General features: G+C 34.1%; 1 protein-coding gene across 7 annotated transcripts in view; it reads left to right on the top strand.

Moving 5' to 3' along the window:
* The window catches only part of SLC25A40 (solute carrier family 25 member 40), a 52,472-nt gene that overhangs the window by 34,977 nt on the left and 5,371 nt on the right, over positions 1–12,124 (top strand). For 6 of the 7 annotated variants that reach the window (XR_005369351.1, XR_005369350.1, XM_038556699.1 and 3 more), the window contains 4 exons: positions 1,178–1,302; positions 2,099–2,272; positions 5,953–6,062; positions 9,122–9,203. Coding sequence is in view for 5 of the 7 variants with exons in the window: in XM_038556699.1 (XP_038412627.1) it covers positions 1,178–1,302; positions 2,099–2,272; positions 5,953–6,062; positions 9,122–9,203 (491 nt within the window). In the remaining 2 variants the exon portion in view is untranslated. The remainder of the gene's footprint in view (positions 1–1,177; positions 1,303–2,098; positions 2,273–5,952; positions 6,063–9,121; positions 9,204–12,124) is intronic. The other variant, XM_038556700.1, reaches the window with a different exon arrangement.

Raw genomic sequence — 12,124 nt, 5'->3', positions numbered from 1 at the left:
TCCAAAAAGAAAGCAAATCACATCACTTGCAGAGAACAACCTAGACAAGTTGATTTTGTGCTCCAGACATACCAAAAACAAAACAAACACCCTTATGATAGGGAATATTCCAAGGGCTACATTCTTTGGAATTGACCAAAGATCAAGCATGCAAAGTGTCCTCCTGAAGAGAAAGAAGATTTGAGCAACCAGGCCTGCTGTGGTAAGTCTTTGATGCACAAGCATAATTTTTTTTCATTTTCAGAAATTAAGAACTTGGCGTTGACTTTTTGTTTTATGACAATAATAAGAGATACTGTGATATGTATACCTTCCCTTTTCTGTATCTTTTTGTGGAGCAAATTAGATACTTTGAGGCTTACATTTTAAACAGTGCTTAAAATTGTAAAATTAGTGGCTGATCCAAGCCCTGCAGTCAATTTTGTTTCTAAATTCTCATCAAACTTCACTGTGGAACATTAGTCATTTTCAAAGTACAGTCTGTGAATGTCCCTTAGACCATAAACAAAAACTGGTTTCTTGTATTAATATATATAACATGATAGTGCCTGCAATTTTGTGTTTAATTTTACTAATAATTCCCTTTTGATAATTTCATTTGAAAGAATATGCCATAGGAATTTCTTTCTTTCTTTCTTTCTTTCTTTTTTTTTTTTTTTTTTTTTTTGCCATAGGAATTTCATCAAAACTATACACATATAATTCTGGCAACATAAATCTTACTTTATTTCTGGTTATAAGTAGGTATGATAGTCTGTAGTTAAAAATATTTTACAAGTGCTCTTGTATTTTTTACTTTAGAGATTTTCATGTTATAGTAACTATAATTGGGAAGGAGGATTTTTGGGAGGCCAAAATCAATAAATCAAGGAGGTAGAGGAGTGTCCTCTTTAGTCTTTTCCTATTTATGACCTGATCGAGTGCTTTGTAACTTGATCTTCACAACTAGAATATAAACTTCTGTAGGGCAGATACCTATTGTACATCTTTTTGTTGCCTACTAAATTAAACACTAATAATTTTAAAATAAAATAAAAATTGATCCCATTGGCTGATTTGTTAGAGTTTTCAGCTTATATACAATATAAGGATTTTAGCTTATATTTAATAATAATTTAATACATTTAAGCCTTTTGACAGTTTCGTACAAATCTTTTTGTTGGTATCTTTCTAATAGAGTGATGGCAGTTCCTGCCACAGTTATTTATTTTACCTGCTATGATCAATTATCTGCTCTTCTGAGATCAAAATTAGGAGAAAATGAAAGTCGTATACCAATTATTGCTGGAATTGTTGCCAGATGTAAGTAATAAACTTACTGTATTTTCATTTTGATTTTTGTTTAGAGCTTTTAAAATTTTGACAGATAATTTTGCATAAAATACAGAGTATTGGTACATTTTGCATTGTAGTTTGTACTAATTTGTTAATATCTACTCTGGAAGTCATATAGTATGTGCAATTGCCATCAGAATAAGATGGGATCAACCCATCCCTGTTGAATCCTGGACAGAGAGTTTAGGCTTTAGAATTTAGATTTTAGAGTGACAGTAGATGTTAAGTTGATGTCAAATTGATGGCTAAGTCATGAATCTTCTTCCTTATGGACTCCAGGATTCAGAGTTTATTTAATCGGAAGGAAAGGTGCCTCTGTGCAGAAAGATATTTTTCTCTGTGCTGTGGGGGTGAGCTTCATAGTAGTGTAATTGACATGTAGTATTTCTGGAGCTGCTCTTGAAAGAGTTGCAACCAGGGTACCGGGCTTGGCTCAGTTGGTGGAGCATGAGACTCTTGATCTTAGGGTTGTGAGTTTGAGCCCCACATTGGGTATAGAGATTACTTAAAAAAAAATCTTAAAAAGAAAAAAGAGTTGAAACCAGAAAGAGTAAGTTATATGAAAACAGGCTTTTAAGAAATACCTTTATTAAGGGAAAAAAAAATGTGCACCATTATGTTGGCATCATTAGATATTTGACTTTAAGATTTGCAGACATTTCAGAATAAAAAGTATATAAAATGCATGAAATATTTTTTGCATGTGTGTTTGCATAGTACATGGCTTTTTGTTTGTTTTCTTATATTTGCTTGTTGGTATTAGTTGGTGCAGTAACTGTGATAAGTCCATTAGAATTGATTAGAACCAAGATGCAATCTAAGAAGTTTTCTTCCAAAGAATTGCATCGATTTGTCAGCAAGAAAGTGTCTGAAGATGGTTGGATTTCCCTTTGGAAGGGCTGGGCTCCTACTATTCTTAGAGATGTACCATTCTCAGGTAGGATTTATCTTGGTATCTGCTAAATTTAGGTAGCATTGTCTTACGTATATATCACGTTTAAATTAAAAATAGTTTTACCACATGTGTATTATTGTTAAACAATATGTTACTTAGTTAACATGCTGTTACCTATTTTAAAGATTTTGAAAATGCTTATTTTACTCAAGAATCTTAAGATTTGTTTTTTTATGTGAAACTTTTTTCATTTTTACTCGTTTATGAGTAAACAAGTAAATGCTGTTGTGAACATTTTTAACAGACTTTTGGTGTACATGTACAAGAATTTCTCCAGTATTAGCTTTGCCAGTTCATATAAATATATATTTTTTAATTATTACATGTCAGATTCTTTTCTAAAGTGATTGTATAGATCAGTACACCTACCAGCTTCCTGTTCCTTCATTTCATACCCTCACCAGTACTTTTACTGTTAGAGTTCGTAAGTTTTGTTTAGTAATTTAAAGTGGTACCTCACTTATATTTTCTTGATTCTTAATGAAGTTGAGTATCATTTCATTGGCCATTCACTTATCTGTAATTGATTTGCAGTTAAGAACTGAGATAAATATTCAACTCTATTTCCCCATTATACATGAATGGTTATCCCAGCATCATTTATTCAGTAAACACACTTGCTCCAAGGATTTGATGTGTCACCTGTCACATCAAAGCTTCATGTATGCATGGATATCTTCCACTGGCTAGTTTGTCTAGGCCTGCACTAATGCTGCAATGTTGTCTAAATTACTAGTGCCTTATTAAGGTTACCTTATTTTCCCCCATAGAAATGTCATCTCTCTCTTATAATTCTTCTTTAAAGTGTCTCAGTAGAGTTTTAAATTTTTCTTCATAAATACTGTATTTTTTGGAGTTAGATTTATTTATAGTTATAACCACTTCCAACTTTAGTAGCTATTTTAAAAGCTCTATTAAAATAAAGATTTCAAGTCTTAGGCTGGTGCAGTGTTATAATTAATTTTTGTGTGTTAGATTATATTTAATATTCAGCTACTTTTAAAACTATTAATTTTACTTTGCTTATCTTGAATTTTCTGTATAGACAAATATGTAAATTATAACTACTTTGTTTCATTTTAAATCATTAGAGCTTTTATTTGGTTCTCTCTTACTGTGCTTTGTAGAACAGTTTTGAATAATAGCAATGATGTTGCATCCGTGTCATTTTTCTCATCCTAAAGGAAATAATTGTTGTTTCACCATTAATTATTTTTGCTAAGGATTCTTTTTTTTTTTTTTTTTTTTTTTAATGATAGTCACAGAGAGAGAGAGAGAGAGAGAGGCAGAGACACAGACAGAGGGAGAAGCAGGCTCCATGCACTGGGAACCTGATGTGGGATTCGATCCCGGGTCTCCAGGATCGCGCCCTGGGCCAAAGACAGGCGCTAAACCGCTGCGTCACCCAGGGATCCCTTTGCTAAGGATTCTTTTTTTTTTTTTTTTTTTTTTTTTTTTTTTTTTTTTTTTTTTTTTTTTTTTTTTTTTTTTTTTTTTTTTTTTTAGACTTTTATTTTTTTTTTTTATTGGTGTTCAATTTACTAACATACAGAATAATACCCAGTGCCCGTCACCCATTCACTCCCACCCCCCGCCCTCCTCCCCTTCTACCACCCCTAGTTCGTTTCCCAGAGTTAGCAGTCTTTACGTTCTGTCTCCCTTTCTGATATTTCCCACACATTTCTTCTCCCTTCCCTTATATTCCCTTTCACTATTATTTATATTCCCCAAATGAATGAGAACATATAATGTTTGTCCTTCTCCGACTGACTTACTTCACTCAGCATAATACCCTCCAGTTCCATCCACGTTGAAGCAAATGGTGGGTATTTGTCATTTCTAATAGCTGAGTAATATTCCATTGTATACATAAACCACATCTTCTTTATCCATTCATCTTTCGTTGGACACCGAGGCTCCTTCCACAGTTTGGCTATAGTGGCCATTGCTGCTAGAAACATCGGGGTGCAGGTGTCCCGGCGTTTCACTGCATTTGTATCTTTGGGGTAAATCCCCAACAGTGCAATTGCTGGGTCGTAGGGCAGGTATATTTTTAACTGTTTGAGGAACCTCCACACAGTTTTCCAGAGTGGCTGCACCAGTTCACATTCCCACCAACAGTGTAAGAGGGTTCCCTTTTCTCCGCATCCTCTCCAACATTGGTTGTTTCCTGCCTTGTTAATTTTCCCCATTCTCACTGGTGTGAGGTGGTATCTCATTGTAGTTTTGATTGGACTTTCTTCAGAGAGTTAGAACAAATTATTTTAAGATTTGTGTGGAATCAGAAAAGACCCCGAATAGCCAGGGGAATTTTAAAAAAGAAAACCATATCTGGGGGCATCACAATGCCAGATTTCAGGTTGTACTACAAAGCTGTGGTCATCAAGACAGTGTGGTACTGGCACAAAAACAGACACATAGATCAGTGGAACAGAATAGAGAATCCAGAAGTGGACCCTGAACTTTATGGGCAACTAATATTCGATAAAGGAGGAAAGACTATCCATTGGAAGAAAGACAGTCTCTTCAATAAATGGTGCTGGGAAAATTGGACATCCACATGCAGAAGAATGAAACTAGACCACTCTCTTTCACCATACACAAAGATAAACTCAAAATGGATGAAAGATCTAAATGTGAGACAAGATTCCATCAAAATCCTAGAGAAGAACACAGGCAACACCCTTTTTGAACTCGGCCATAGTAACTTCTTGCAAGATACATCCACAAAGGCAAAAGAAACAAAAGCAAAAATGAACTATTGGGACTTCATCAAGATAAGAAGCTTTTGCACAGCAAAGGATACAGTCAACAAAACTCAAAGACAACCTACAGAATGGGAGAAGATATTTGCAAATGACATATCAGATAAAGGGCTAGTTTCCAAGATCTATAAAGAACTTATTAAACTCAACACCAAAGAAACAAACAATCCAATCATGAAATGGGCAAAAGACATGAACAGAAATCTCACAGAGGAAGACATAGACATGGCCAACATGCATATGAGAAAATGCTCTGCATCACTTGCCATCAGGGAAATACAAATCAAAACCTTTGCTAAGGATTCTTGATGTATATTCTTTTTCTAGTTAAAGAAATTCTCTTTTATCCCCTAAGTTTTCAAGAAATTGCTTTGCTTTAAGTGAAAATGTATTGAATTTTGTGAAAGGCTTTTCCATCAATCTTAGATGATCCCATGGTTCTTTTAAAGTTGTGTTTGGCATTTAAAGAAATTATTACATTTTACTGCCTTTGCATTCTTCTAACAATAACCCCGTTTAGTCATAGTGTATGATCTTTTATGAAATACTTCGTTTGTTGTTGTTTTTTTTTCCTAAGAATTTTTATACCTGTGTTAATGAATGATATTGAACTATACCTGTCTTTCTCCTACTGTCCTTGTCAGGTTTTGGAATTAAAGTCCTACTTAACTATTATATAGGTGGGGTTTTATTTATAAGATTGCTAGAATATTTCTTAAGAATTTGGTTCCCTTTTTTTGCTTTTTTTTTTCAATCTTAACTAGTATGTGTGTCCAAGCAGAAAGTAAAGTGTGTCAGGGTCATATTTTCCCTTTTTCTTTAATATATAACCTTATATACTTAAGGTCCACATTTCACTTCTAAATTATGTATTCATTTCATTTTCTGTTTTTATAGCAATGTACTGGTACAACTATGAAGTTTTAAAGAAGTGGTTGTGTGCAAAATCTGGTCTATATGAACCAACATTTATGATCAACTTTACTTCAGGGGCATTGTCTGGTTCTGTAAGTTGATATTCTTTTGTTGTTAATATTCCAGAATAATAGGAATTGTCTTATTAAAATAGAATGAAAGATTATATAGCATTTCATATCTATTGAGATCAGATTTGGGCTGCACTGCTTTAAAAATTTTCTATCCTATTTTGAGGAAATAATTTATGTTTTTATTATATTACATTAGTTTTTCTGAAAAATTTTTGGTATGTTAGATCATTATAGTTATGATAATATCTTAATTAGTGCTTTATTATTTACCAAATACTTGCCAATTTGTTCATTAAATTAATGCCAATATATCTGGTTAGGTTATATTTAATGGAGTATCATTTTTGTGTAATCATATTGAACAGAAGTAATTTCATCCTCTGCTGCTAATTCCTATTTGTTTGAGAACATTTTGGCTAAGTATTTCTTAAAAGAATTTTAACAGAAAAAAAAAAGAATTTTAACAAAAATTACAATCAGGAGGCGGGAATCTCAAATGACCATTTTTAGGAAGTAGAAAGTTCACTGTTCCATTCCTCCACATAATGTAAAGTTGTGTAGTGGTCTTTTATGCAGATTCATAGTATCATTATCTTGGCCACAGAGTTTTCTTATTTTCACATACTTACAAAATGAATTTGTGATGACCTAGAGTGAGATGCTGACCTATTGGAACCAAATGAAAAGAGTACAGGAGCATAGTGAAGGGATGGAGACCTGCAGGAAAATACTAGAATAACTGTGCCAGAAAGCCTGGGCTAAGGAAGCGACTGTGATTGTGTTTGGAACTGAGATAGGAGTGTTCTTAGGTCTGGGGTCTGTCAGATTAACCCTGGGATTTTTAAGCCGATAGAGACAGAGAGCAGTTACTTTTTGAGTAATTTAAGTAGTTAAAAACCAGCATAATGTTTTCATTCTTCTTTTTTTTTTTGAGGTGATTACATGTAACTTAATTATATTTCATTTATATCTTAATCCAGCATGAGTGAAAAGAACAGGTACTATTTATATTTGTAACAGTTGAATTACAAAACCAGTTTTGTACTTATAAATAATGCTTAATGTCTCTTTTAAAAAGTTGAATAATGTGGGGTGCCTGAGTGGCTTATTTGGTTAAGCATCTACATTTGGCTCAGGTCATGATCTTAGGGTCCTGGGATCAAGCCCTGTGTCAGGCTCCCTGCTCAGTGGGGTCTACTTCTCCCTCTCTCTGCACATGCTATCTGTCTCTCTCAAGTAAATAAAATTCTTTAAAAAAAATTGAATAGCTTCAGGATGTTGTACCAGCTTTCCAGTAATAGGAAGGAAAATTCTCTATTTCACTACTGCTTAAACACAGAAAATTTAATTAAAAATTTTTTTAATGATCTAGAAAGTATCATTGCCTTTTTACTGTTTTCAAATAAAAATTTACCTCTGCAACAGAAAAAACATCAGTGTGATGTTCAGGCTTTCTGTCACAAAACAGAATAGCTGCATCCTTTTAGAAAGTGTCAAAGGCTTATATATTAACATTTGTTAACTGCCTTTTGCTACTACATGCTAGATTGTGGAGAGGGAGGAATAATAACTGATTTTCACTTATGTGAGATTTCTTTTTCTTTTTGTATATTTTTTATTGGAGTTCGATTTGCCAACATATAGTATAAAACATATAGTATAACACCCAGTGCTCATCCTTTCAAGTGCCCTCCTCAGTGCCCGTCACCCAGTCACCCCATCCCCCTGCCCACGTCCTCTTCCACTACCCCTTGTTTATTTCCCAGAGTTAGGAGTCTCTCGTGTTTTGTCACCCTCTCTGATTTTTCCCACTTAATTTTCTCTCCTTTCCCCTATGATCCCTTTCACTATTTTTTATATTCCCCGAATGAATGAAACCACATGTTTGTCCTTCTCCTATTGACTTACTTCACTCAGCATAATACCCTCCAGTTCTACCCACGTTGAAGCAAATGGTGGGTATTTGTCGTTTCTAATGGCTGAGTAATATTCCATTCTATACATAAGCCACATCTTCTTTATCCATTCATCTTTCGATGGACACCGAGGCTCCTTCCACAGTTTGGCTATTGTGGACATTGATACTATAAACATTGGGGTGCAGGTGTCACGGTCTTTCACTGCATCTGTATCTTTGGGGTAAATCCCCAGCAGTGCTATTGTTGGGTCATAGGATAGCTCTATTTTTAACTCTTTGAGGAACCTCCACACAGTTTTCCAGAGTGGCTGTATGAGTTCACATTCCCACCAACAATACAAGAGGGTTCCCCTTTCTCCACATCCTCTCCAACATTTGTTGTTTCCTGTCTTGTTAATTTTCACTATTCTATGTGAGATCTTTAAAACTGATTTCAGTTCAGAAACTTTAAACAGCATTGTTGAGGTGAAATACAATGTGAATGATTTCAGGGAGCATTTTAGGAGCATACTATCAAATGTGAGCTGGGAAAAAAAAGTTTTTACTTTGCATGGCTGTTGTAGCAAATATTACGGGAATTTATTCTTTGAAAAAACCTTCCTTAATTAGGTCATTATGAAAATAATCATTGATTCATTTCAAGATTCTTCTTAAAGTGTGATATGTAAACTATTGTAACTATTTGGTATGTTGAAACCCATAAAGAAAAGGGTTTGCTTGTGTAAATTTAATTTTTTTATTCTAAGACATTTGTTGGAAATTTTAAAATGCTTACTACATAATCAAGAATTTCTGCTTTAAAATATGTATTATACCATCATGTGTAGTAAAGGAATAATAGGAAAATAATCAGAAATTGTGAATACTGGTTTTGGAGTCCCAGTGGTCAGTTGAGTTGTAAGTCTGACTCTACCACTAGTAGCTGTGAGACCTCAGGAGAGTAGGGGAACTTTTTTGAAACTAAATTATTTACTTCTGGATTTTGGGAGAAATACACAGGACATGTTATCTGTTTTAATAAAAACTTCTCTTTGAATATTTCTGATTTCATCTTGTTTCAGTTTAGTTATGATTTCCATTATTATCCTTAGGTAATATGCTACTTAATATAAAAATATTAAAAAAAATTTAAAGTGGGTTTAATTTTACATTTTGCTAGATTGCAGCTGTTGCAACTTTGCCATTTGATGTGGTAAAAACACAAAAGCAGACACAACTTTGGATATATGAAAGTCATAAAAGTAAGTTTAAATAATTTAAAGCATTTTCAAGACGCTATGATTATTTTTGTTTTTCTTTCCAGATTTTTTTTTCCTCTGCTGCTTTAACTGAAAGTTTACACTCCTAGTATGGAATGCTCAGAGAAAAAATACTCTCAACCCCCTCCAAAATTTAAGAAATTTAAAAATCTATATATATTTGCCTGCCATTAGTTAAGTCTCATACCTGCTAGATAGAAGACTACATACTATATAACCATTCTTTCAAATAAACCTAGACAATTTAGGGTGAAGGATAGGAAATTAATGGGAACCCTTTTTCTCTCGGTGTGTTTTGTTTCATTAGTGTGAGTATACATTTCATTCCTTTGCTTAATGTTTTTTTAGCTTCCCTTCCTTTTGGTATGTTTTTTTTTTCCTTCCTGTTATCTATTTTTACTTTTTTGTAACCTGTAATTTCTTCTAGAACAAAAGTGCACTCTTAGTTGCTTCCACTAGATTCCTTCTTTCATTATTTTCTATAGAAAGTGTGGCAAACTCATTGGAAATTATCTATTACAAAATTGTGTCATGTAAGCCTTGTGACTGATAAACATAATAATGTTAAGTAAACTGTTGTTACCCACCAGAATATTCTGCATACAAGTCTAATAGGTCTTATTATATTTAAAGAAACATTGTTTACAAATCTCTGAAACTGAATCTGGTGAATATTAGTGACTGCTCTGTCTTTAAGTCCAAAGTCCTAGTCCATTCTAATAATAGGAGTTAGCTAAGACCTGGGAAGTCAACAAAGATGAGAATCTCTACAGTTAAATTCTGATGCAAAGGTTTGAGAACCACTTACCTGGTTACGTAAATAACCTTTGGAGTCACCTGGGGTGCTTTTTCTTAAATCACATTAGTGAGAAATCTTAAATAAGCCTTGGGTCTTAATTTTACTTATCATTGATCACTTTTACCTGTTACTCTCCTTTAGCTATGAACTAGTTATATTTAGCAAGACATACTTCTGCAGACTGCACTTCTGATTTGAGTGATAAACAGCACATATTTTTTCTCATTTTTATCAGATCATCCCCACCAAAGAGGTAAATGCTCCCTTTAGAAGTGGCTTCCTCCACTCTAGCTCAGCTATACCAAATCCATTATCTCTAAGCAAAAAGGCAAATAAGTGTTATACGGAGAATGATGGAGAGTTCCTTGTAAGAATATGATCTCTGTATCAGTGCACTTAGACCATGTCTCCCATTCATTAATTGACCGCTGATTCGAGCGCACTATGCTGGTATATACAGAGAAGTGAGGCAGTATCCAAGTCCTCAGACAGCTCATAATGTAATGGAAAAGAAGCATATCAGGATGTAGTGAGTGCCAAATTTTATAACAGGGGTGACTTTTACCTCACTTAGGCATCCATCATTTAGTTAAAAAGAATTTAACCTTAACCTTCAGCTTTTTAAACCTGGCTCAGATCCACCTGTTTTCAACTGTTAAACTTCTTTTTTCTATGAATATATTAATTTTTTAAAAATGCTTCAATGGAAATTTTAAAACTATTAAAAAATGGTCGTATATGACAAATTTGTGAAGAGAAGTTTAATCTTAGTAGTAACGAAAACAATGCCAACCAGAAGGGCAGTGGAAGGACATTTTATATGCCCTGGGTCGTTCGGGAGGATATGGAGCAATGGAACTCTCATGCTAGGTGGGTAAGAGTCTAAGTTTGGAAAATAATCTGGCAATATCAAGAAAGGCCCTTTGATACTCACTGAAGAGTTTTTAGTTAGAACTAAGAGTTTTCAGTTTTAGTTTTTAGTTTGGTCCTTTGCCAAGGCCCAAAATAGTCCTTGGCAAGGAAATGGGTAAACAGTGATAATCCATCTAATGCAATACCATACAGCAATTACAATCAAACAGCTATACTTGCCAACATAGATCATTCTAAAAGCACATCATAAGTGTACAGTGTGATAGCATTTGTATAAAGTTTAAGACGATCAAAAGCAAGAGTATATATTCAGATGTAGTGAAAGTTTAGACACAAGCATGAGAAAGATAAAGGAAAAAAGAAAGACGAGAGAGTGGTTACCTCTGAAGAGAGAGGAGGAATACTGAGAGGAAATATAAGGGGCCTCTTCAGTTGTAACTAAAAGATACAGTTGCTCAGATTTGCTAAATGTGGATGGTAAGTGAGTTTATTTTCTTGTTGTCTCTACTTGAAATATGTAATAACCAAACAAGGTCTCCTTACAATATAAAAAGTGGCTTATCACCTCCAGGAATGGCTCTAGAGTGTTAGAACTTGAGGCAGGAGATACTTGGGAGATTCCATTAGAGCTCTACCAAGGCTCACCTTCAGTTGATAATGCTTTCTTTTTTTTTTTTTTTTTTTTTTTTTTTTTTTAAATTTTTATTTATTTATGATAGTCACACAGAGAGAAAGAGAGAGAGGCAGAGACACAGGCAGATGGAGAAGCAGGCTCCACGCACCAGGAGCCCGATGTGGGATTCGATCCCGGGTCTCCAGGATCGCGCCCTGGGCCAAAGGCAGGCGCCAAACCGCTGCGCCACCCAGGGATCCCTGATAATGCTTTCTATCCATTCTTTTGCATTAATTGCACCCTGCTATTTAATAGGACCACTTTGGGGCTTGAATTCTACAAGTTCAGAAATACCTGGCTACTTGGCTTCTTTTCTTTCATTAGTTGTTTTCAAAATTTAAATGGAATAATTTAAACATGAAGAAGTTGCTGACTTGTAGTGTAAAATTTTTGTCATTGACTTTCTTTAGAAAGTTAAATTTCATTCACAAATACTTTGTTCTTAGTTTAAAAAATGTGTCCTTCCTGTTGGGTTGCTATAGTTGTTATATTTATACTTACAGTATTTATATTGATCATATAGCTTCCTGAATAAATCACAAAGCCTCACTTATCCTC

This window comes from Canis lupus, chromosome 14 (genome assembly GCF_011100685.1).
Source record: "Canis lupus familiaris isolate Mischka breed German Shepherd chromosome 14, alternate assembly UU_Cfam_GSD_1.0, whole genome shotgun sequence".
NCBI classification, from domain to species: Eukaryota; Metazoa; Chordata; class Mammalia; order Carnivora; family Canidae; genus Canis; species Canis lupus.
Note: the sequence above shows the minus strand (reverse complement) of the source record. Positions and strands in the feature narration are given on the sequence as shown.